Source organism: Podarcis cretensis (genome assembly GCF_951804945.1).
Source record: "Podarcis cretensis genome assembly, chromosome: 8".
NCBI lineage: Eukaryota > Metazoa > Chordata > Lepidosauria > Squamata > Lacertidae > Podarcis > Podarcis cretensis.
In genome coordinates this window covers 73,833,576-73,859,711 of record NC_137177.1, presented here as the reverse complement: position 1 = coordinate 73,859,711, position 26,136 = coordinate 73,833,576, and the positions used below count along the sequence as shown (strand labels likewise).

Genomic DNA, 26,136 nt, shown 5'->3' with positions numbered 1-26,136 from the left:
TTTGTGAACTGCTGTGATATTTCTTCTTGACATGAAAGGCAGCAAATAAATTCTAACAGTAATAATAGTAGTAGTAATAATAGTTTAAATTTGGATTGTTGGATTATTCTTACTGTTAAGGCAAGCTGGTGTTAAGGCAAACATAACTGACCAGTTATGCAAGCGCATTTTGTAATTTTATAAGCTGTGTGACTTGGTTGCTCAGCTCAATTTTTTTACATGATCTTTTATGTGCTGTGGTCTTTTAGGTCTTGTGATTTTGTTGTTATTTTCATTGATTACAGTCTAGTAATTGTTGTAATCATCGAGGGTGAATTTCTGTTTCTTATTTGCTGGTATTTTGAGAGTTAATGTTCTTGTGCAATATTATATTTGAAATGAATTGTTGAATGTTGCTTTATTCGATGTGCATTTATTTTAAAGTCATGTGACTTATTTGCTTTGGATTGGATTGTTATCAGACGTGTGACCTTTGTATATTTTGCGGCTTCAACGGCTCGTACGCTGCCTTGTGTACAGCAACATAGAAAGGCAGCGTGCAAATTAAAAGTGAAATGAAAATGAAGTGCTGGTCTATTTATTTTCTTTCTGCAATATGTATACTTGAGTTCATAATGGCCTGGTTTGATGGCACTGTGTTTAGTAAGTGGTGCTGATAGGGGAGGGGGGGGGTTGAGGAGCAGCTCTTGCCAATGATTGGCTAATGTCGGGGGAGAGCGAGAGAGTCAATGAAACTGCCTGCAAACCCTGAAGCACTGCACAGCGATCGGAGCCGGCTAACAGCGAGGAAGCATCTGATGTAGACTAAAGCCAGGGAGATGCAGCACCCTCCCATTAAACTCAGGATCTGTCCTTCTGCGCCCACTGCTGTGCATCCCTGGGATCCTTGAACAAAGCAAAGAATCTGGTCTGCTGATGTTTCTGGGGGATTTTGGAAAGAAAGAGAAAACTTTGGCAGAGAGAAATTCTGCCTTCCAGAACTGCAGAAGAGAGAGAGAGAGGGAGGAGGAATGATTCGAAGTCCAAAGATTGATTCTCGCAAAGGTGACTGCTAGATCGCTCCTTCTCAAGAGGCTGTGTGGAAGGTGATTTGAGCATCATGGGTTGTCCCAGAATAGGGCAGGGACTCCTGTAGAACGAGACATCCCAGCGGAAAGCATGCCTGCAACAACCCACGTTCAAGTGTGTGGCTTCTCTTCCCAAACTTCCAGCTAGAGCATCTCTGCTGGAACAGAAGATCTGGACAAAGCCCAGGGCGAAGATCAACTTCTGTGAGAAGGAGGCTGGGGGACAACCAGACATTGGAAACGTCCACCAGGACTCTTGGGAGGTCTTCTCCACCCCATTCCATTTAATGCTTGGTGTTGGCCAATTGTGTAGAAGTGCAGCATTGCTGGATCAAACCCAAAGCCCATCAAATCCAGCAGAAGTCAGCCAGATCCTGCAAAGAAGCCTACACAGATTCTTTTGAGAAGCCTACATTAGCAACAACCTTCTCTGTTCCAAAGGCGTTCCAGGGCAGATAAGAGCAGGGGGATTTTTTGAAGAGAGAGATTTTTCGGTGGCTGGAAGCCCTGTTTGATCCCTTCAATAATGTCTGATCAGGAGATGGATGACTATGACATGGACAGCCTGTCTGACACATCGCGGATGATCAAGGGACTTCCGCCTTACAACATGGATGATCAACTGCTGCCCATGGAGCGCCGTAGCACCTGTGGCTGCTGGGCCTGGACATGCCTGGTGGCATCAATGAACTCTTTGGCCTTCCTCTTGAACGTCCTCTTGATGGCCGCCATCTTTGCCATCGTGCTCCTGCCCACCATCGTGGTGGTCTACTTTGGGTTCCAGTGCCATTCCCGGGTAAGTGACATGCGACTTGCAGATGCTTCTGGTTAGGAAGCCCAATCCCTTACCTTGCATCAGGGGTTTTAGGCAACATGGTGCTCCCCTGCCCCATATAGCTGGACTAGGGATGCATGTGGCACTGTGGTCTAAACCACTGAGCCTTTTGGGTCTGCCGATCGGAAGGTCGGCAGTTCAAATCCCTGCAACGGGGTGAACTCCTGTTGCTCTGTCCCAGCTGCTGCCAACCTAGTAGTTTGAAAGTATGCCAGTGCAAGTAGATAAATAGGTACTGCTGTGGCAGGAAGGTAAGTGGCATTTGCAAGCGCTCTGGTTTCCGTCACGGTGTTCTGTTGCGCCAGAACCGGTTTAGTCATGCTGGCCACATAACCTGGAAAGCTGTCTGTGGACAAATGCTGGTTCCCTCGGCCTGAAAGCAAGATGAGCACTGCAACCCCATAGTCGCCTTTGACTGGACTTAACCATCCAGGGGTCCTTTACCTTTACTTTTATAGCTGGACTACAACTCCCATCATCCCATACCATGGGCTCTGCCGTTTGGGGCTGATGGGAGTTGTAATCTGAGAGGCACAGATTTCCCACCTCTGGGCAACTGTTCTTAGAATGGCTGATAAGATCATAGAGTTCTCAAAGCATTTTTTCCTAGGGTGGTATTTTCCTGCATTAACTTTACCTATACATTTATAAAAGGATGGATGAAGCGGGCAGGATGTGATTACTAAATGATGAAAGATGTCACCTCTGCACTCCCAGATGCCCCATAGTCTGTGTTATTCTTTCACGTGTTCCCAGGATGAGTCTTTGCATTCAAACAAAGAGGCTCCAGAGATAGTGGGAGGCCACATACCTTACTCCCCAAAGTGGCAGCAACTTGGCCCCACCAGAGGTTTGTGGACTACAAATCCCATCACCCTCAACTCACTGGCTATAGTGGTTACAACTGATGGAAGCTGTAGTCCATTAACATAATGGTGGGGGAAAGGACCACCTCTTTCTGTATGAACCTACCCAGACCATGAGATCGTCTTCTGAGGTCCTCCTTCATGTGCCTCCTCCTTGAGAGGTCCAGAGGGTGGCAACACGAGAACAGGGCCTTTTCTGCAATGGCTCCCCATCTGTGGAATGCTCTCCCCAAGGAAGTTCGCCTGGCGCCTTCATTATACACCTTTAGGCACCAGGCAAAAATGTTCCTCTTTAACCAGGCCTTTGGCTAATCCTATTTACATCCTATGCCCTTTTAAAATGTGTTTTCTTGGGGGGGGGCGGGTATTGAGTTGCTGTTTTTATATTTATTAGGTATTTTGTGGTTTTATATCTTGAATTTATTCTGTGAACTGCTCTGAGACCCCAAGGTATAGGGCAGTATAATGATGATGGTGGTGGTGGTGGTTTCATTTTCCTTGTATTGGCAGGTTATGGTGGGTCTTGTATAAAAAAAATAATATCTTCTGTAAAACATTTTTTTGTGCTTTCAGTTTAGCATGACGCTGTTTTAGTTTAGGAAGAACATGTTGGGTAACGGGAGGCATCATAGAGGCATATCGATCATGGAGAAAGCAGCATTGATGGCATTGGGCTCTTCCTTTGCCTACAACATGCTCAGAGGCAGTGCTTCTTAAAACAGGAATGGGGAACTTCAGGCCTGGGGGAGGTCAAGTGTGGCCCTCCGGTCCTCTCCAGCTGGCCCTTGAAACACTCCCCAAGCTACACACCCTAGCAGCCCTGCCAGGCTGGACCTTGATAAAGCCTTCTGCTTGCCTGGATGGAGGCTAGAGAGGGGTGTGTTAGTGTGTGCAGAAATGGCAAAGATAAAAGTTATATTTGTGCCCCGCCCCTGCCCACTTTTGCCCCTGGCCCTGCCCACCACTGCCATGCGGCCCTTGGAAATCTTCTAGAAGGGAATGCAGTCATCCAACCTCTGCTTTAAAATGTCCCTTCAAAGAAGGAGAGTCCCTCACCTTCCAAGTTATCCCATTCCACTGGGATGGGATAGCTCGGAAGACAGCTCTTGCTTTGAGAAAGTTCCTCCTAATATTTAGTTGGAATCTCCTTTCCTGTTGCTTGAAATCCATTGGTTTGGTTCCTACCCTCTGGAGCAGTAGAAAACAAGCTTGCTCCACACGGCAGCCCTTGAGATACTTGAAGATGGCTATCATATCACCTCTCAGTCTTCTCCTCTCCAGGCTAAACATAACCAACTCCTTCAACCCTTCCTCATATGGCTTGGTTTCCAGTGTGTCACATTTCATTTTGTTAACATATTATATGTGTCATTTTGTATGTTTATGCTGTAAACCACCCTGTGATTTTTGGATGAAGGGCCGTATATGAATTTAATAAATAATAATAAATAATACAGAAAACATTGGCTGGGGCCCATTGTGGGCTGGTAGGGCAGAGTGCAGGGAGCCCAAACAGTGGGTGGAGCCAGAGCCAATGATTGGCTGAGTCAGAGCCACTAATATGCAAAGGCAACTCATTCTAGTTCTTCATCTGCTCAAGGCAACATTGAAACTAAGGAGGTCAAACAGCACCCTCTTGGTCTGGATGCAAGTAAGAAGGCGAGCAAATGGGGGCTGGCCGAGGACAGACTGAGGTTGGTGGATCAGTTAGCCATACTAAGGGGCCAGTCTCCATTGGAAAACAATGGGCTTATGAAGTAGCTTTCATGGTCAGAGCTCTGGAAAAAAGCCAACGCCACTCCAAATTTTCAGCACCAGCTAGCAATGGACAGCGCCAATTTGCCAGTACCTTTCTCAGGATGTGGCATTGACATTTCTCACTCTGTGGCTTCACACTCTTCTGTTCTAGCAGTTCATTAGGTTGCAGAAACCTGGCTGGACTAAAGCTCTGGCTTAGATGGGGTGTGAGAAGCTGAAACTTGGCCAAGAAGAAGGGTGTGTGCACTCACGCACAAAAATTTGGCTCCGTTCTCATTTTAGAGCCACTAAACACAGGTGAACTTTCACAAGGACTTTTTGTTTTATCAATTGCAAACTGATGCAAAAATCTGATGAACTAATTTAAGGCTGGGAAAATGAGAAACGGAAATGGATAGATTGGTCCATCCTTATGCTGAGCAGGATTCCCCTTTTATTGGTGAATAATGCCACTGAAATCATCAGGGCCCATGAAAGCATTAGTAAACACACCAAATCAGTGCCGCCCTATGCATGTTGATTCGGAAGTAAATCCCCACTGGGCTGTATCAAACGAAGAGTAGAGTTGGATAAATTAATGGACACAAAAAGAGCCTGTTGAATCAGGTCAATGGGCCATTTAATCCAGCATCGTGTTCTCACAGTAGCCAAACAGATGTCCTGATGAGAAACCCTGCAGCAGGACCCAGACACAAGGGTCCTCTCCACTCCTGAGCTTTCCAGCATCTAGCATTCAGAAGCCTCCAACTGAGCAGGCAGAGAATAGCCATAATGGCCGGTAGCCACTGATAATAGCTTTAAAGTTGCCCATCCAGGTTGGTGGCCCTTCACTGCTTCCTGGGGGAAGCGAATTCCATAGCTTAACTACGCACTACGTGACAAAGTCCGTTTGCCCTGAAATCTAATGTTCTAGGGAGTCTATGAGTTCGAGGGAGATCGCTTTCCTCGATCTATGTTCTCCATGCCATGCATAATCTTATAAACGTCTATCATGTCATGGTCTAGGATGCATGTGTTGGGGTATGGCGCTTATCCTTGAATACTCTCTAGAATCCTTTAACATGAGAAGAGCCATAATAATAATAATAATAATAATAAGAAGAAGAAGTTATTTATACCCTGCCCATCTGGCTGGGTTTCCCCAGCCACTCTGGGCAGCTCCCAACAGAATATAAAAAACACGATAAAACATCAAACATTCAAAACTTCCCTAAACAGGGCTGCCTTCAGATGTCTTCTAAAAGTCAGAAAGTTGTTTATTTCCTTGACATCTGAAGGGAGGGCATTCCACAGGGTGGGAGCCACTACCGAGAAGGCCCTCTGCCGGATTCCCTGTAACTTGGCTTCTCACAGTGAGGGAACCACCAGAAGGCCCTCGGAGCTGGACCTCAGTGTCCAGGCAGAATGATGGGAGTCGAGACGCTCCTTCAAGTGTAGATCAGGCCAAAGGCCCATTGAGTTCAGCACACTCTTCTTGCAGTGGCCAAGCAGATGCCTCTGGGAAGCCCACAAACAGGCCCTGAGAACAACGGCAACTCTCCCTTCCTGCAGTTTCCAGCAACTGGAATTCAGAAGCGTTACTGCCTCTAACCGTGAAGCAAGTGCATAGCCATCAACTCCCAACATCATGCTTGCTGGGTCAGATGAGAGTTGTAGTTCAACAACATCCCGAGGGCCAAAGTGTCCCTACTCCTGCTGCAGATTTAAGAAAAGCAGGCATGAAAGTTGGAGCCAGGAGATGTGGGGAGGAAAGCAAATTATTATGCATTCTTTTTTTTCTTTTTTTTTTAAAAAAAGCCCACGAAAATAGCTTTGCAGTAATTACCAAACCTCTGTGACAATCTGGATAAATACAGTAACGTCTCGGCTGACAGAGGATCCTTCCCAGCGCTGATTACTCACCGCAGTTTTTTATTTTATTGTCACAATATTTCTCTCCATTTCCTCGCCACCCTCGATTCCCTCCCCACTTTTGCCAACAGCTCTCCTGCTCTCCTGCTTTTGTCTGCGCTTGTCTTCACACAGGCTGAAATCTCTTTAATTTCATTTTAATTAAGGCTGCTCCCTGCTAGACGCGGCCTCTGCAATTCGTCTATTCAATTAAACAGAGGAAGGAAGAGTGTGTGTGTTTGTGGGGAGGTGGGTATCCGACCACCGGCAGCAACCGTAGAAACAGAATCCACCCTACAGCCGCGGATCCCAGAGCGCTGTGCGGGCTTCCTTCCCAGCCTCCTCTGGACAACCTGCAATTTATTCAAATTGACAAACTAATTTCGTTCTCATTAGGTATTCCGCACATGGGCTGTGCATGGATGCACTGCTCTCTGATTCTTCCGTTAAGGGGAGAGCTGAGAATATTTGGCTTCGTTTCTCCCTTCATCATTCTGCCTTGGGGCTGCTGAGGAGCTTGCGCTTACCGACTCAAGTTTTGATAGTCCTCAGATTCCCCACCCCTTGTACAACAGTTGCGGGGGAACATCAGGCTCCTCTACAAATGTGGTCCTCCAATTTATTTCTCTCTCTCTGGCCCCTGGGATTCTCCCCCAGGCCCCTCCCTTCTCTCTAGGCCTTTTGGCGGTTCCCTCACTGCGAGAAGGGAGGTTACAGGGAAGCAGGCAGAGGGCCTTCTCGGCAGTAGCCCCCAAGCTTTGGAACACCCTCCCATCTGATGTCAAAGCGATAAATGTTATAAGACCTTCCATAGAAATCTGAAGGCAGCCCTGTATCGGGAAGCTTTTAATGTGTGACGCTCTGTTGTGTTTGTGTATATTCTGTTGGAAGCCACCCAGGGTGGCTGGCGCAACCCAGTGTCAGGGTCCATGCTGAGGAGAGCTGCACTGAGGAGGAATGGGGTGTGTGACTCCCCCTCCCCCTCCCCTTGCTCCTGATCAGGATCCTGAATCTTCCCAGGAGCAGGAGGACAGTATAGATTTGGAACAGCGGTTTGCAGAGGGACATAGTTCAGAAGGCAGAAGCTGGGAAGTACTGGACGGGGAACAGCTAGGAGGAGGAGAACTGGGAGAGAGAGGGTTAACAGATTCACTGTCTCTGGAAAGTATTCATCTGCTCAGCCCAAGGTCAAGAAGGGCAGAGAAGGTGGCAGCCTAGAAAGCACAGTGGTTGCGAGATCAGGTTACGAGACGCGGTAGTGATGTGGGTGACTAGGGAGGAAGTGGGTGCAACCCTTAATTGGGAGCACCTTCATTCTGAGGAATGGATTCTTTGTTCTCTCAGTTTGATCATTAAAGTTTCTAACTGGTAAGAAGACTCCTTCCTCTTTGGCAGTAGATAAGCAGAACAAAGGGGGCGGGGAGAGAGCTGATTCCCTGAAGCCTGACTCCCAGTCAGATGGACTGGGTACAAAAAACTTCTTCTTATTATTATTAGCCACACCCTTCACTGGCTCTGGGAGGTCTCTGTTCCAGCTTTCCCCTCCTTCAGGTGCCCTTTGCAGCGTGACTGTGCTGGCAAAACTGGGGTCCTCTTCCAGCCTCTCACCCACCCACAAATCCTCGAGCCTCTGGAGCTGCCCTCAGCTCTTCAATGATTAAAGGCTTCCTTTCTCCTTTTATCTTTTCGGTTACTCTTCAACTGATTTAAGAGCATCTGCGCTGAAGCAGCTTCGAGGCACTAACTTACCGTAAATAAAGTGCACAAACGAAGGCGTTCAAATGGCCTCGGTGTGCGGTTTTGTTTCGTGATCAAACCCTGGGATCAAGGGGGGTGTATAAGGCAAAGCCATTTGTGTGGCCCCGTACAGCTCGAACAGTAGGCTCTCCTACAATTTGTTGATCGGGAGATTAATTGCGCATTGATTGCTGCTGCTGATCAAGCCCTCGCCTGGGAGACGGTTGCGGTTGTTTGCTTGAGATGGCTTTGCCATCACTGAGGAGGCAGCTTGCTCAATTGGGCATCCAAGAGAGTCGCTGGCTAATAAAATGAACAAATGAGATGGGTTTTGCGGCAATCAGTCCCTGCGGAGAAGGGGCTACATGCGTTGCTTGTTTTCCACGCAAGTGGAAATTTCCTTACCATAACCAAACCATCCATTTCTGATTATACACGGGGTTTACAAAGGGAGATCTCTATTTCCCTGATTCAGTTCCATTGGAACATGAGAATCTGCTTTATTCTGAGTTGGTCTATCTAGCTCAGTATTGGCATCTTCAAATATGGGACACTCCCAGCCATACCTGGAGAGGCCGGGGATTGCACCTGCAACCTTCTACATGCAAAGCAGATGCTCTGTCACTGAGTTCGGCCGTTCCCTGAAGATATAGGAACACAGGAAGCTGTTGTATACTGCAGTATCTCAGACCCTCCATGTTCCTATTTTCCAGGGACAGTCCAGGATTTACAGAAGCCATCCCGGTTTCTGATTTGATCCCGGAATGTCCCACTTTTCCTTAGGACGTCCCTATTTCCATCAAGCCAAGGAGATACGCATAGCTGTCAAAGTTTCCCTTTTTTAAAGGGAAATTCCTTTATTCTGAATAGGATTCTTCACAAGAAAAGGGAAAAGTTGACAGCTATGGAGATAAGTAACTATACAACCTTTAGGAGACATCTGAAGGCAGCCCTGTATAGTTTCATTAGGTTTTTATAGATGTTGGAAGCCACCCAGAATGGCTGTGGCAATCCAGTCAGATAGGCAGGGAATAATAATAATAATAATAATAATAATAGGTAAAGGTAAAGGGACCCCTGACCATTAGGTCCAGTCGTGACCGACTCTGGGGTTGCGGCGCTCCTCTCACTTTACTGGCCGAGGGAGCCGGTGTACAGCTTCCGGTCATGTGGACAGCATGACTAAGCCGCTTCTGGCGAACCAGAGCAGCACACGGAAACGCCATTTACCTTCCCGTCGGAGTGGTACCTATTTATCTACTTGCACTTTGACGTGCTTTCGAACTGCTAGGTTGGCAGGAGCAGGGACCGAGCAACGGGAGCTCACCCCGTCATGGGGATTCGAACCGCCAACCTTCTGATCGGCAAGGCCTAGGCCCTGTGGTTTAAACCACAGCACCATATATAGGACACCATATGTCAGGAGTGCTCTGATGGTGTTTCCTGCTTGGCAGGGGGTTGGACTCAATGGCCCTTGTGGTCTCTTCCAACTCTATGATTCTATGATTCTATGATTCTATGACATCCCTATTTTCATTGGAGAAATGTTGGAGGGTATGGTATCTAGCTCAGTTACATCCATGCTGACTGGCATGTCCAGGATTCGAAGCAGGGAACATTCCCATGCCTGTCTGGAGTTCCTGGGATGGAACTGGGTCCTGCCACATGGGAAGCAAATACTTTACCACTAAGCCGTGCGATGTGTGATGTGGAAGAGTCCTGAGTGCCAAACAGAGAGGCTTGGGGGCCATATTGGTTCCTGCCCTGTGTGCGTGTGTATGTGTCTGTGCTGGATTTATGTATAAGCTAAACAAGCTATATCTTAGGGCCCCACTCACTTGGGGCCCCCCAAAAAAATTAAAGGGAAAAAACCTGGATGTACATTTCCAAAATATATGATAAAAAATAAATAAAATAAAACCTACATACAGCAACAGTGGCAAATGGCTTTAGATACCTATTAGGTCCATAAATTACCGTATAGGATATATTCAACACCAAAAACCAGTGACAATTTGTTGTTCACGAAGGACAGCTGGACATATAAAGGGCCCCATTACCTTCAGTAGCTTAGGGCCTCATTAAACCTAAATCCGGCCCGTGTGTGTGTGTATGTAGATAACTAGATAGATAGATAGATAGAGAGAGAGAGAGAGAGAGCACCTGTCTCCCAATGTGGGCTTTAAGGCAGCTTACAACATTGAAAAACAACAATACAAAGTAATAGGAGCAAACTAGTGAGAAAGAATGAATAAAATACATAGGACACATTTAGAACCAGCAATTAAAATATAGTTTGTCCTGGCAGCAGCCCATCATTGGTGCTTTGGTTTTTTAATAATAAAAAGTTGCCAGTACTCACCAAGGCGTTGTTAGAGTAAGTGCCATACTTTTAACCTTTTTGGGGAGGAGGTGCCAGTACTGAGTACCCATGAGTACCCCCACATCTTACTGGGTTGCCCCAGCCACTCTGGGCAGCCTGCAACATAGATAAGAACGTAAATCCCTATACAGGTTGCCTTCAGAAGGCTCGGGGATCAGATAGCTCCATACCCTCCAACATTTCTCCAATGAAAATAGAGATGTCCTAAGGAAAAGCGAGACATTCCGGCATCAGATCAGAAACCGGGACGTCTTCTCTAAATCAGGGACATCCCTGGAAAATAGGGACATTTGGAGGGTCTGCTATCTATCTAGCTTTCCACCTACCTACCTACCAAATCTATTTATGCAGGGGTCAGCAAACTTTTTCAGCAGGGGGCCGGCCCACTGTCCTTCAGACCTTGTGGGGGGCCGTCCTATATTTTGAAGGGAAAAAAAAGAACAAATTCTTATTCCCACAAATAACCCAGAGATGCATTTTAAATAAAAGCACACATTCTACTCATGTAAAAACACACTGATTCCCGGACCGTCCATGGGCTAGATTGAGAAGGCGATTGGGCCGGATCTTGCCCCGGGTCTTAGTTTGCCTACCCGTGTTTTATGTCTCGAGAGAGAAAGAGAAATATGTTGATGATTTCCCTTTCCCCTTCCCTGCAGAACTTTCATACTTTTGCCTTTGGCTGAACAGGTTTGTCAGGTTTGTCAGCTGCTTTAAGAACCTGCTGCGCCTCTTTGACCTGCAGGAAAAGTGGGTGGACAGAACAACAGGACGCCATGCCTCCCTCAAAACACAATTACCTCTTCTAAACACAGCTCCCTCTCTCTTCCCTCAAAATAGTAAGGGAATAGCTCGATGCTGTTTCAATCTGTACAGTCTGTGTGTCCCTCACTCCCCCCCAATTTTATTTTATTTTTTTAGCTTCCTCCTTCCGGATATTTGTTAGCGCTGACATTTTCTCAGCCACAGAGGAGCAAGACTGCCTACCTCATTGGGGTTGTTTACTGTCAGTGTTCCAAGGAACGAGGAAGCTCTCCAAGATTTTATAGGTCCTAATTACCTGTCATGCAGGAGATCTCCCCATCCACCATCTCAGCACATCCCGAAAGCCTATTGTTAGGCAGCCAGAAAGATGTGGAGAAATGTTCAGCGGGGCTGGAGCAACTTCCTGGAGAAGAGATGGCATGATGTTTGGGGGAAATAGGAAGTTGCTTTATACAGAGTCAAACCAGGGGGTCTGTGTAGCTCAGTATTGTCTACATCGACTGATAGAAACTCTGCAGGGTTTCAGACAGGGATTGCACCTCAGAAAGGACCATTAAAGGCCACGTATTTGTGGGATGCGGGTGGCGCTGTGGGTCAAACCACAGAGCCTAGGACTTGCCAATCAGAAGGTTGGCGGTTCAAATCCCCACGGCGGGGTGAGCTCCCATTGCTTGGTCCCTGCTCCTGCCAACCTAGCAGTTCGAAAGCACGTCAAAATGCAAGTAGATAAATAGGTACCACTCCGGCGGGAAGGTAAACGACATTCCGTGCATTGCTCTGGTTCACCAGAAGCGGCTTAGTCATGCTGGCCACATGACCTGGAAGCTGTACGCCGGCTCCCTCGGCCAGTAAAGTGAGATGAGCACCACAACCCCAGAGTCGGCCACGACTGGACCTAATGGTCAGGGGTCCCTTTACCTTTTATTTGGACTGGATAGTCTTCCTAGCTCTGCTGTGTCCTTTAGATCTAATATTTGGTCCTGATTTCTGGATTTGCCTCCCCCAGGCTCCAAATCACGGTTTCCCCCTTTGCTCATTCTTCCTTGTCCCTTGTCTCCTTGCTCCTTACTGGGCCGTGCAAACTGTTATTCGGAATAATCTGTTTTTATTGGGTAGGGGGCATTGGCTGGAGACGAGTTTATGGAGCCAAGGGGTCTGTGGCACCCAAATGTTTGGGAACTGCTGGTTTCTTTTCTTTAAGGCTTGCCTGCTGCTGAGTTTTCCTTCTCCTTTTTATTTTTAAAAAAGCCACTGACCACTTTAGCGAGGGGGGGGGGGGAATGTCAACCAAAGCCCCCTCTCCATTTAGCAGCTCCGCTCTCAAAGCCTGCCTGGTTCTCTCTCGAACAGACCATCCTTCTCGAAAAGGGTTATCCAAACCTTTGCTTTTGTCCACTAAATAATGTTCTCTCTATGTGCTTTCGGGCTTTTCTTTTTTTCTGGGCCATTTTCAAAGCCGAGGGTGGCGAAGAAGGAGAAAGCTTTCCTCTCTTCCTGCATTAGGCTCTGCCTGATGAGCAGATCCTTTCGCTGGACTAATGGCTAAAGTAGGCAGCCTTGAAAAGGAATCAGTCACGATGCCTTCAAGGCCGCCTTCTCTCCTCATCTGTCCTTTTTTTGTTCCGGCCGCCTTTCCAGACCCTTTTCATTTCATTTCATTATTTAGATATTTATAGACCACGCTGTTCAGGAAAAATACAGTGAGACAGCACAGAACGTGCAAAATTACAAGATGGTCATTTTTTTTAAAAAAAAAATCAATTAAAAACTGGTTTTGGGGGGGGGGGGGAGCGGAAATCACATTTCAAAGTCCTGCCTGAGTAACACAGTTTTCCGAGAGAAGCGAAAAGGTAAGGCAAGGAGCGTTCTTGCCCAGATTCAACTGGCAGGGAGTTCCACAGGGCAACGCCTTCCACACTGGTAAAGGCTGACTGAACCTTGGGAGTGTGGGGAGTCAGAGGATCTCAATGACCAAGGTGGAGAATAAGGAATTGGGTGGTCATTGAGGCACCGCTTGGGCCCAAGTTGTTCCAGGCTTTGTGATTAACACAAGAACCTTGAACCTGCCCAAAGTGATGACCAGCAGAGAAGTAACATGCCACCAGTAGCCTGCTCCTGGGACCAGTGTGGCCCCTACATCCTGCACTATTTGCATCTTCTGGCATGGATACAAGCAGCAGAAGTTGGATGGCCATCTGCCATGGATGCTTTACCTGAGACTCCTGCATTGCAGGGGGATGGAATAGATGATGCTCAAGATAATAATAATAATAATAATAATAATAATAATAATAATATGTCAGGGAATTGACATTGGAGCGAGAGGTGGAGGCAAGGCTCTCGAGCGATGCAGGAGAGGGGCCCAGCAGAGGGGAAGGAAATCAGCGCAACACCAGTAGAGAAGGGAGGGAGATGGAGGATCCGGAGAGGGGTCTCCAAGACTCTTCGCCCGAAACTAGTGGGGAGAGCACGGGCACACCTCTGCCAACTCCTTCCCTGCGCAGAAGATTTCCGCGCAGGGAGAGTAGGAGGAGACTTGGCGTCAAACAGCTTCTTTGCTGGAAGAGGCTCAAGAAACGCCCACTGACGGATTCTGCGAGTGACTGAACGGCCACGGAGTGAAGGGCTGTCAGCCGAGACAAGGTTAAGCAGGCAATCTAGCCAGCAGCGACGGTAACTTACGCACAAGCAACCCCTTATAACCATTAAATAATAATAATAATAATAATAATAATAATAATAATACGAATAATTTATTGTTTGTACCCCACCCATCTGGCTGGGTTTCCCCAGTCACTCTGGGCGGCTTCCAACAAAGATTAAAAATACATTAAAATGTCACACATTAAAAACTTCCCCACCAACCCTAGAATTCTATAATTCTACTGTCGGAATCTCCGTTTGACCGAGCTGATAAGGATCATCTTCGGAATCGCCTCCCGACGATTAATTGACAACCTGATCCTTTGATAAGGCCTCAGGCACGTCGTCCCAGCAGAGCATCAAAACAGCACGCGGAAGGATGAGTTAGTATGAGCTACATGGCTATGCTTTATTTTCTAGCTACGCAGAGAGCAAAGAAATATACATTCTCTCCTTGTGAGAGCAGAGAGCAACTGAACAAAGGAACAAAGGAAACAGGAAACCACCAACGTCACATCCCGTCTCCTTTCCCGTGAGACTGGAAGGTCTCTGGAATGTAAACAGAGTCCTGTGACTCCCAGCAGCTGCTCAAAGCACGCCCATGTGCCTTTGGGGTGGGGCTTGTGCTCATGATGTTATTGGGGTAGCCAGGGGTCAGCAAACTTTTTCAGCTAGGGCCCTGTCCACTGTCCCTCAGACCTTGTGGGGAGCTGGACTGTATTTTGAAAAAAAATATGAACGAATTCCTATGCCCCACAAATAATCCAGAGATGCATTTTAAATAAAAGGGCACATTCTACTCGTGTAAAAACACACTGATTCCTGGACCATCTGTGGCCTGGATTGAGAAGACGATTGGGTCGGATCCGGCCCCCAGGCCTTAGTTTGCCTACCCATGTTATACGCAATCGGACTTTCGGAACTGTCTGCCTTGACCTCAGAACTGTCCCCCGGCCTCACCCCTCACTGGCTCTGTTTCATACCCTCCTTGAGTGTTTTGGCCTGATTGGAATATGCCTTTAAACCCCCACAATGCCTCTTGTTTCCAGGACAGAGAACAGAGAAGGCATTTGTAAGCATAGTGTGGAAACCAGTCTGGTATGCAAATGGAAATTTCCACTGAGAGCCAATGAGAGCCGATGTGGCGCAGTGGTTAGAATGCCAGACCAGGACTTGTGAGAACAGGGTTCAAATCCCCACTCAGCCAGGAAGCTCACTGGATGACCTGATGCAAGCTTCTCAGCCTAACCTACCTCACAGGGTTATTATGGGATTAAATAAGGAGGGTGGGGGAAAGCATGTACCCCACCTTGAACTCCTTGGAGGAAAAGGTGGGATATAAATGTAATAAGCAAGCAAACAAATTAATTAATCTGCTTGGTCACTGTGAGAACACATTGCTGGACTAGATACAGCTCTTATCAGGGTCTTATATGTTTCCTCCTACCCCCCCAGCAACCTATCTAACCAAGTCATGCCCCCAACCCCCCACTCCCACCGGATTTCCAGAAAAGCTCACAGTTTGTGCAGGGGTTTAGCTGCTGAGACATTTTCTCAAGAGAAGTCTCCTCAGGAGAATTCAGGGAAAATCCAGCTGCGAGCTGCTCTCCTCTCTTTGGGGTTAGTTTTTGCAATCTCCCAGTGCTGCAACACTCTCATCCCACCCAATAAAATATTTGAGGAGGCCAGAATCACGTCTTGTGATCGATTATGTGCCCCCCCCTCCATATTTTATTGCAGTTGGCGCCCCTGAATAAAATCAACAAGTAACAGAGGAATTGACTGGAGCCACCAAGAAACTATTGATGCAGGTTAGCTGAGGAAAGAAGCAGTGGAAACACAAGGAAACAGGATGTGAAATAGGCATTTGGGCCACATCTGCCACTGGTTATGAACTTGCATCATTAGTAAAGTGTCGCTGAATCGCTGCCCCTTCTCACCAGCTGGGGGCAGACGTTCGAGTAGCTTGCCCTGCTGCTCCTACCTATCAATCAAATCTAGCTTTGATGCAGAATTCAGAGTCTCAAGGGGAGTTCTTCTGAAGCGGGTCATGGCTGTCTACTCTTAAGGATGCTAGCTTGCCCTTTCGCATTTCAGTTTGGCTTTTTGTTCTTTGATCCTGCCCGGTGCAGCTAACAAGGGAGAAAGCAGTCATCACCGCTTGGCTTTTTGAAAAGGGCTCCCTTTTGGCTGATGGCTTTCATCCTTTCCCCTTTCTAGCAAGGGCAGCTCATCATAGCTGTTGACGAAACCTCTTGCAACGATGAACGGCCTCGACGTCCGTTTCTCAAACATGCAGTGGAAAATAGTTCTCATTAGACGTCGCGGCATCAGTAAGAGAACATTGAAAGCTGCCTTGATGGACTTGTGGTCCATCATCCTAGTGTTGTCAACTCTGACAGGCTCTGACGTTTCCGAGCACAATTCAAAGTGTTGGTGCTGACCTTTAAAGTCCTAAACGGCCTCGATCCAGTATACCTGAAGGTATACTGCGTCTTCACCCTCCACCTTCCCTCGCTGCGAGAAGCCAAGTTACAGGGAACCAGGCAGAGGGCCTTCTCGGTAGTGGTACCCGCCCTGTGGAACGCCCTCCCACCAGATGTCAAAGAGAAAAACAACTACCAGGCTTTTAGAAGACCATCTGAAGGCGGCCCTGTTTAGGGAAGCTTTTAATGTTTAATAGGTTATTGTATTTTAATATTCTGCTGGAAGCCGCCCAGAGTGGCTGGGGAACCCCAGCCAGATGGGCGGGGTATAAATAATAATTACGGTGGTACCTCGGGTTAAGAACTTAATTTGTTCTGGAGGTCTGTTCTTAACCTGAAAGTGTTCTTAACCTGAGGTACCACTTTAGCTAATGGGGCCTCCTGCTGCCACTGCACCGCCGGAGCACGATTTCTGTTCTCACCCTGAAGCAAAGTTTTTAACCCGAGGTAATATTTCTGGGTTAGCAGAGTCTGTAACCTGAAGCATATGTAACCCGAAGCGTATGTAACCTGAGGTACCACTGTATTATTATTATCATTATTATTATTATTATTATTATTGGTTATTTTTTCTAGTAGGGCTGTTTCCCATACTATTTGGTACCATTGGTCCATGCTTACTCCTGACAGGTCTCTCCAGTGTCTAACATCTTCCAAGACAACAATGCCCATTATTATTATTAATTATTATTATTATTATTATTATTATCATTATTATCATTATTAGCGCCTCCACGGTTGGAGGCAGAAATGCTTCTGAATAGCAGCTGCTGGAAACAACAGAAAGGGAGAGGGCTGTAATGCTCATGTTTTGCTTTTGGGTTTCCCACAGGCTTCTAGTTGGCCACTGTGAGAACAGGATACTGGACTAATGGGCCATTGGCCTGACCCAGCAGGTTCTGCTTGCATTCCTATGGGCAGGGGCTCCAAAAAAGGGAGAAAGTTTGAGAAATGGCTCCATTAAGTCGTTTTCATTTCCTTCTCTCTAAGCTGAAAAGGCACAAACGCCACAACCTTTCCGCACCAGGGGGTTGCTCCAACCCCTTGATCCTTTTCAGCTGCCCTTTCCAGAATTTCCCCCCTGCCTTGCAACATCCAATATCCTGGCGCTGCGGACGCCTTTCAAATCAGCGCGAGCCCATTCGGCAACCTCTCCTGCGGTAGTAAAGGAGGACAAATATTGCGGCCCTTTTTCATTTGTTTTGGGACAAGACAAGAATTTCCATTTCTCGCCGGCCTCTTGGGTGACAAAAGAAACAGCAGCAGCAGCAAGCAGCCACGTTTGGACTCAGACGGTTTTAATTTCAGGCTGAGTCATAAAGTGCCACTCATAAAGCCGGCATCTGTTTCTTTGCTCTGCGTGATTTGCAGCCGAAGGCGAAGCGAAGGCACGCTGGCCACGGAAAAGAGAGCAGGCAAAACAAAAGGCGGACAGGCTCTGATAGGCAGGGCATCAAACCTTTCAGTTAGCAAGCAGCAGAAGGCAACACATAGAGTGGTGGTAGTTGGAGAAAGGCATCCTTTTCCATTCGTGACACAGAGCAGCGTTTCCATTCCGCTGCAATCCTCCTTCTGCCAAAAAAGTCGACTGTTCACTTCATTGTTGGCTGCAGCAAAGCCATGTGATTAATTATGTAGCCTTTACATTATTCCACCCCATTCATCTCATTGCAAAGGAAACACAGTGCAAATGGGTAGCGAGGGGGAGTGCAATCAATTATGTACTACAGTGGTGCCCCGCAAGACGAATGCCTCGCAAGACGGAAAACCCGCTAGACGAAGAGAATCGCGGAACGGATTCTTTTCGTCTTGCGAGGCACCACTGTATTTGCATACTGGAACGAACAATAACAGTGGTCACCAATTGTATTTGCTGGATTGATTTCTGGTGCAGACATTGAACGAAGAAGTGAAAATCAGATGTTTGTTTACTTATTGGATTTACAGCCCATATTTTTCCCCGGGAGCGCAAGGTCGTGCACATAGCTCCCCCCCCCACCTGTTTCTTCTTCATACAGCCATGCAAGGTAGGTCAGGCTGAGAGACTGTGACTGGCCCAAAGTCACCCAGTGAGCTTCATTGATGAGTGAGGATTCGAACCCTGGTCTCCCAAGTCTTGTTCCAGCACTCTATTATACCACACTGGCTCTCTGTTTCTGTTGGGATTCTCCATTATCCCTTGTGGTGGCAGAATCATAGAATTTTAGGGTTGGAAGGAATTTTAGGGTTGGACTCAGTATTGCCTACTACACTGACTGTCTGCAGCTGTCCAGGGTTTCATGGACCACATATAAACTTCATCTCCAACTCCTTGAAAGATTCCATTAACGGCGTCTCCCAAAAATTTTACACATCACTTGGGAAGACAGGCGAACTAATATCAGTGTACTGGAAGAAGCAAAGATCACCAGTGTCAAAGCAATGATTCTTCAACATCAACTTTGTTGGACTGGTCATGTTGTGCAGGTGCCTGATGGTCGTCTTCCCAAGCAACTACTCTATTCTGAACTTAAAAATGGAAAGTGTAATGGTCAACAAAAGAGGTTCAAAGACTCTCTCAAGGCAAATCTTAAAAAATGTAGTATAAACACTGACAACTGGGAAACACTGGCCTGTGAGCGCTCCAGTTGGAGAACAGCCTTTACCAAAGGTGCCATGGGATTGGAAGACACTCGAACTCAGGACGCAAGGGAGAAACGTGTTAAGAGGAAGGCACACTTGGCAAATCCACACCGTGATCAGCTCCTGCCCGGAAACCAATGTCCCCACTGTGGAAGGACGTGTGGATCCAGAATTGGCCTCCACAGTCACTTATGGACTCATTGTTAAAACCGTGTTTATGGAAGTCAATCTTACTTGGCTACGAGTGATAGAAGAAGAAGGAAGAACGAAGATTCCCCAGCCCTACCTGGAGATGCTGGGGATTGCACCTGAGACCTTCTGCATGCAATGCAGGTGTTCTATTACACAGAGACTTTAATGCCATTGCTGGACATTTCTCAAACCCTTTTGAGAAACCCCCAACTCCCCTTGAGCAGAACTGGGAAGCCATCCAGGTGAGAGCTGTCACCTGCATCTCCCGCCGGCCTGTTCCCTGGGTAAGAGCTTGAGGAGCTGTCACCAGGCCGGGCAGACATAATGGATAATTAAACCTTTAATCTGATGACTGCTAGCTTCTCTCGTCAATTTATCAGGGCAGGCTGGCAGGCTGGAGATTGAATATACAACAGGGGAAGAAGAGGCAGAGCAGCCACATGGGAACTCATCTGTAGGCAGTTTCATTTTGTCATTTCATTTCCCTTTATGAGATTGAAGCCGATGGATGAGCCCAAGGAGCAATGGCTCATAGAAGCTCACTTATTTCCCCCTCCTGGTTTTCTTTTTGAACGAGGAATGTTTGTCATGCTGAGAAACTCGGCGCCATGATGGCGGGCTTGTGGTAGGATCCTGGAGCATTGAGGCAGGGGTGGTGAACCTCAGGTCTGGGGGTGAGGTCAAATGTGGCCCTCTGTCTGGCCCTTGAGCCTCCCTGCCCAGGCCATGCTCCTCATGGGGCCTGATTTGCACCTTTTCCAGAGGTGGTTCCTCATTGGGACATTGTCAGAGAGCCAGCCAGCAATAAATCACACGGCGTAAATAAGGTTAACTCTTTATTGAAAAAAACCAAGGCTGCCTAGGAGAGCCAAGCCTAATGAGCACAACAACTCTTATCAGTAGGTCTTGCCTCAAGGAGACATTTATGAAGGCTGAAGACAGCTGCCTAAATTCCCTCCTCTCCCAGGTACCTTCCCAAGCAATTTGAGACTCCTGTCTCTCCTCTGCCCTCTTCATACCTCTTCTGGTCCTGGGATACTGGGGGATGGGAGGGGAACTGGTCACAGCAGGAGGGGGAAACGCCCTGGCGTCTTCACCAGCCTGATTCATCTCTGCCTCTTGGTCTCTCACCTCTCTGGTTTCTGATTGTGGACCTCTCTCTGCCACCCAGCAAGATTCCTGGTTGGGGTGGGTGGGATGAACCCATGACTCCCAAGTTCACGCTAACCATGACATCACACTGGTTCTTCAGTACGGCTGGGAATATCCCTTGCTTGAATCCTTGGAGAGCCGTTGCCAGTTCCCAGCTAAACAGACTGATGATTGGCCATGGCCAAAGGTAGTCTCATGAGTTTGCTAGGACCATAGGAACCTCAGAAATTCTTGCTGGTTCAGGCCAAAGGCCCATCGAGTCCAGCATCCTGGGGTCACTGTGGCCAACCAGATGCCTCAATGGGAAGACCACAAGCACACTTGGAGTCCCCAGCAAATAACATTCAGAAACACCCCTAGTTCCACAGTATGTAGAGCATCAGTTTTGAGCTGGAGCAGTGGTTTGTTACAAGCTTGTTTCATTTCTAATTTCCTGCTTGGCTAAGTATAAACGCTACCTCTTGAAGCTGCCTTTTCATTGGCAAAAGTGAGGGATGGAGGAGCGTCATTCAGCTCAGGTTGCCCCTCATCATTGCTCATCCGTTGAGTCTCATCTATCCCCGCCAACATCAAACTCCATTTCTTTTTCTCCCCTCTGGCTCTAACAGTATCTGTTCAGTATTAATTAACCTAGAGAGGGCGTCAGATACAAATAACATCACCTTTTTGACATCAGGGTGGGGAGAACTGAGTGAAATGAGTGCTTTGCAAATGGTGAACGGCTGAAAATTAATTTTCGGTGAGCACAGTGGTGGCTATTAGACTATTATCTGCTCAGGGGCAGAGTGCCTGCTTTGCATGTAGAAGGCCCCTGGCATCTCCTGGTAGGAGCTTATAGTTATCCTTCTCCCTATTTCCTCATGGCTGAGTGGGGATTTGTTTGTTTGTTTGTTTGTTTATTTATAGACGACATTTTTCTTCCAAGCTTAAGATGGTGTATGTGGTTCTCCTCCTCATTTCATTCTCACAACAACCCTGTGAGGTAGGTTAGGCTAAGAGATGGCCCAAGGTCACCCGGTGAATTTCATGGCTGAGTGGGGATTTGAACCCTGGTCTTTCCCAGGTCATAGTCTGTCACTCTAACTTTTATGCCAAACTGGATTTGAACCCTGGTCCTCTCAGGTCTTAAGCAACAAACCCAGAACAGCCAAGGCTGTTGGAAGTGCTACCCTCCCCCGCTTTAAATGTATGGTATGAATGTAGCCAATAGCAAGTTGTAGAAGTGGAGCACACATTATTTGTTGTGGTAATGATTTACTTATTCGTTTTGTATAATTTATACACTGCTTGATTGCAAAAAACAAAAAACCAACCAACGAACAAACCTCTACAAAAAAAAAAAAAAAACAGTAAAAGTCACAGCCGCACTTCAAAAATTAAAATACTAAAACAGATTGAAATTAGCTTAACTTTATAAGCATCTGGGAAGGCTTGTCTAAACAGGAATGTTTCCAGCAGGCGCCAAGGAGAAAGTACAGCGAAGATGGTTAGAGAGTGCAAGGTTGCGGGTTCAATCCAGGTCACATATTCCTGCGTTGCAGGGGGTCGGACTAGATGACCCTAAGGATACCTTCTGTTATAAGAAAAAAAACCTGCTCCTTTTCCCTTATGGGGTTTCCAAGAGCCCGTATAGAGCCCTTACGTGGGTTCCCTATTGGTAGGAGAAAACAGAGGCCAACCAGAGTATATTGAGAAGCAAAGCGGCTAGTAAGCCTGATCTTTATTCAAGGAACTGTTGCAACAGGGTCCCCACTCACCACACACAGGAGGGAGGCGAGAACCCAGAACAATGGTGTGCAAGCCCTTATATAGACCTTTGAAATTGCCCGCCCTGTAGCCCAAGACCAACCCCCAAAACATCATACATACATCATAGAAGGAGGCGGTCTACAGCAGAAATCCTGTCTGCCAGGATACCTGATAGTGGTCACTGATTGCATTACCTAGGCAGTCTGGGCATACTTTTGTGATGGTTAATAGTTTAGTTCCTGAATCCATTCTTTCATACACAAATATGCCCTGAAGACAGAATTTGCAAGCAAAAAGACAATGGGAAGGCTTTCCCCATTTGCCTCCCTTACTGCAGAGGAATCTCTGAGGTCACTGGGAGAGTCAAAACAGCTTCAGGATTGCTCTCCTGTACTATTTCAGACACGTGGTTTATATACTTATGTATGTGTTTGCCTTGTATGTATGTGTTTGCCAGTGTGGTGTAGTGGTTAAGAGCGGTAGTCTCGTAATCTGGGGAACCGGGTTCGTGTCTCCGCTCCTCCACATGCAGCTGCTGGGTGACCTTGGGCCAGTCACACTTCTTTGAAGTCTCTCAGCTCCACTCACCTCACAGAGTGTTTGTTGTGGGGGAGGAAGGGAAAGGAGAATGTTAGCCGCTTTGAGACTCCTGAAGGGGAGTGAAAGGCGGGATATCAAATCCAAACTCTTCTTCTTCTTCTTCTTCTTGTACATTTATGAACGTTTAATTTATATTTGAGACCTTAGAATTCTGATAACACTTCCAACTCTACGGTCCTATGATTCAATAGGCTGCCTAAGTAACAATGAACTGGTCCCGATTCTTTCCCCTTCCCACAATGTCAGCCTCAGCTTCTGACTCGCTCTCTCTCCACCCCCTTGCAGGTGCTCCACTCCACAGCCTCCTACTGCAAGACCATCTTGGACGACAACAGCTCCTCCGCCCTGATCATCCTCGGCTTCGTCATCATGTCTCCGCTCATTGTGGTGGCTATGGCCATCTACTGCGGCCTGGTCAGGCGTCTCCGCCTCTTCCTGTGCTTCCAGCCTTGGGCCCGGGCCACGTACAAGGGCGTGAAGTGGCGGTGGTACGAAGACGGGGGGCTGTGCGGCTGCGCCAAGGAGTGGAGCAGCCAAGTCAAGGCCTGGGTTTAAGCGCCTCACGCGCCTTGGTCTGCCTACCAGCATACCCCTCTCTCCGGTCCTCCAAATCTCATTTTCCCCATAAGGGCGCCATGAAGAAGCAGGCAACGGCTAAACCCATCTAGAGTAAACTTCCATGGCTTCTTCTCCTTCCACCAGGGGGCGCTGGGCCTCCCATTGATTCTGGAACTTTCCGTGAGATGGCGCATCTTGCTTTCAGCATGAACTCTGAGGTTCATCTTAGGGCGTGAGTGTGGGGGACATTTTCAGCCAGAGGGCTACATCTTCTGCCGGGCAACCTTCTGGGGTGGGCGGAGCAACAAATGGGCGGAGCAACAAATGCAAATTTTACCTTTGGAAAGCGGCCTACACATACACCTCCATTCAGGCAAGCAAGAATCAGAATCCAAGACCACATTCCAGGCCAGGCAAGAACATTTGAGGAGGATGCAAGGCTCAGTTGGTGCAGTGTGTATGGCAGTGTGTATCAAGGGCCAGATAGAGAAGCCCGAAGGGCCACATGCTGACCTTGGTCCTGAGGTTCCCCACTCTCACCTTAGGGTAGTTACCACTCTCTTCACTTCAGCCCCCCCATGTAAGGATAACAACATACCCTCCAACATTCCTCAGATAAAAATAGGGACATTCTATTCTATATTGGTGGGACGCGGGTGGCGCTGTGGGTTAAACCACAGAGCCTAGGACTTGCCGATCAGAAGGTCGGCAGTTCGAATCCCCGTGACGGGGTGAGCTCCCATTGCTCGGTCCCTGCTCCTGCCAACCTAGCAGTTCGAAAGCACGTCGAAGTGCAAGTAGATAAATAGGTACCGCTCTGGCGGGAAGGTAAACGGCGTTTCCGTGCGCTGCTGTGGTTCGCCAGAAGCGGCTTAGTCATGCTGGCCACATGACACGGAAGCTGTACGCCGGCTCCTTCGGCCAATAAAGCGAGATAAACACCGCAACCCCAGAGTCGGCCACGACTGGACCTAATGGTCAGGAGTCCCTTTACCTTTACCTTATTCTACATCATATCACTGATGTAGCATTTCCTCCTGGTCAAGTACTAAAGTTATTAGAGGAAACACACCAATCTGCAGTATTTTAAGCACAGAAATCTTTGAATTTATGTACTGCATTTAGGGAAGCCTAATCAATGAATACAACTAACTGGCAGTGGTACTGATGTAGAATAGAATGTCCCTATTGTCATCTGAGGAATGTGGGAGAGTATGTAGCAAGAATATTCCGCCTTGCAGGGCTGTTGTCACAATTTCTGATTTAAGTTCTATCAATGCTAAGCAATATTATTTCTAGTGCTCCTCTGGCTATGATGAACAGGACAGCTGTCTTCTGAACCCACTGCCTTCTGGAGCTCCCACAACCACTAAGAGACCAGACTTTTGCTCCCATGGCAGCCACCCTTCAACTACAACCTGACAGGACCCTGACAGCTTCCCCGCCCCCTTAATGGTAGTCATCCATATTTTGAATCATTATCATATACCAAAGATCCTAATCTTTGGGTTGTACCCCATTAAGTCCTGCTCAGAGTAGACCAATCAGAATCAATGTACCTACGTTATGCCACATTCACACCAGACATTTAATGACACCACTTTAAACATTAACAGCTTCCTTCAAGGAGTTCTGGGAGCTGTTTTCTATTAAGGGTGCTGAAATTCATTCAGTAAAGGTAAAAGTAAAGGGACCCCTGACCATTAGGTCCATTCGTGGCCGACTCTGGGGTTGCGGTGCTCATCTCGCTTTATTGGCCGAGGGAGCCGGCGTGCAGCTTCCAGGTCATGTGGCCAGCATGACTAAGCCGCTTCTGGCGAACCAGAGCAGCGCACGGAAACGCCGTTTACCTTCCCGCCGGAGCAGTACCTATTTATCCACTTGCATTTTGACGTGCTTTTGAACTGCTAGGTTGGCAGGAGCAGGGACCGAGCAATGGGAGCTCACCCCGTCACGGGGATTCGAACCGCTGACCTTCTGATCGGCAAGTCCTAGGCTCTGTGGTTTAACCCACAGCGCCACCCGCGTCTATTTTCTATTAAGGGTGCTGAAATTCATTCAGAGACCCTCCTATTTCCCTCACAGAACTACAATTCCCAGAATTCCCTGGGAAGAGGAATTGATTGTTAAACATCTCTGCAGCAGGTATCACTCCCATCTACATGGCTTATACGTAACTGGGACGCACCTAGTTTAAACAAACCCATCTACTGCCACACAGGTCATATGAGTCTCAGGTTTGGGGAAGAACCAGAATATCCAAGTAGGGATTACCAGCTGCCATTTTGGAAAAAGAGAAAGCCACTATATTTCCCACGTGCTTTGTCTTCATCACTGCCAGGCATGCTTGGTCTCAGCGTAGCTACCTTCATGAGGAACAAAATGCATAATAGCTGTGAGGATGTGATTAAACCGACGTTCTTTCCCCTGAAAGTGCAGAGATCCAGTTCCAATAAACTGTGAACTGCCATGGTTTTGCAAACACTCTTCCTTGAAGGAAATGTGTGCTGGTCCTGTGGGTTACCTGAGAGGCGTGGTCCAAGTCCGGTCCGTGGTCAAAGGGGCAACGTGGAGGCAGTCGGTAGTAGCTGAAGCTGGGTGCAGGGCAGGGAGTCGGGTGAAGTCAGGAACAGGCTTGCAAGCAGGGAGCCAGGGCGGGTCAGGAGCTCAGACAGGAAAGCAGGACAGGGTTCAGACCCGAACTAGCAACCACAATGTTGCTCTTGCAACTTGAGACTGGGGCTGGCCGGCTTTTATCTGCCCCAAGTCATAGGGTGGCCCCGGTCCACAGGTGACTCGCCTCTCCTGGTCTGGAGGCGAGCACTCCTCCTGC

The 26,136-nt window shown here is 47.7% G+C and overlaps 2 protein-coding genes across 2 annotated transcripts in view; both read left to right on the top strand.

Moving 5' to 3' along the window:
* LOC307221954 (taste receptor type 1 member 3-like) overlaps positions 1-26,136 on the top strand; it is a 374,179-nt gene that overhangs the window by 286,456 nt on the left and 61,587 nt on the right. The window lies entirely within an intron of this gene.
* Positions 753-25,335, top strand: TMEM278 (transmembrane protein 278). The gene is made up of 2 exons (XM_079987356.1): positions 753-1,863; positions 23,031-25,335. Exons 1-2 carry the CDS (start codon positions 1,594-1,596, stop codon positions 23,298-23,300), a joined length of 540 nt encoding a protein of 179 aa, XP_079843482.1. The 5' UTR covers positions 753-1,593; the 3' UTR covers positions 23,301-25,335.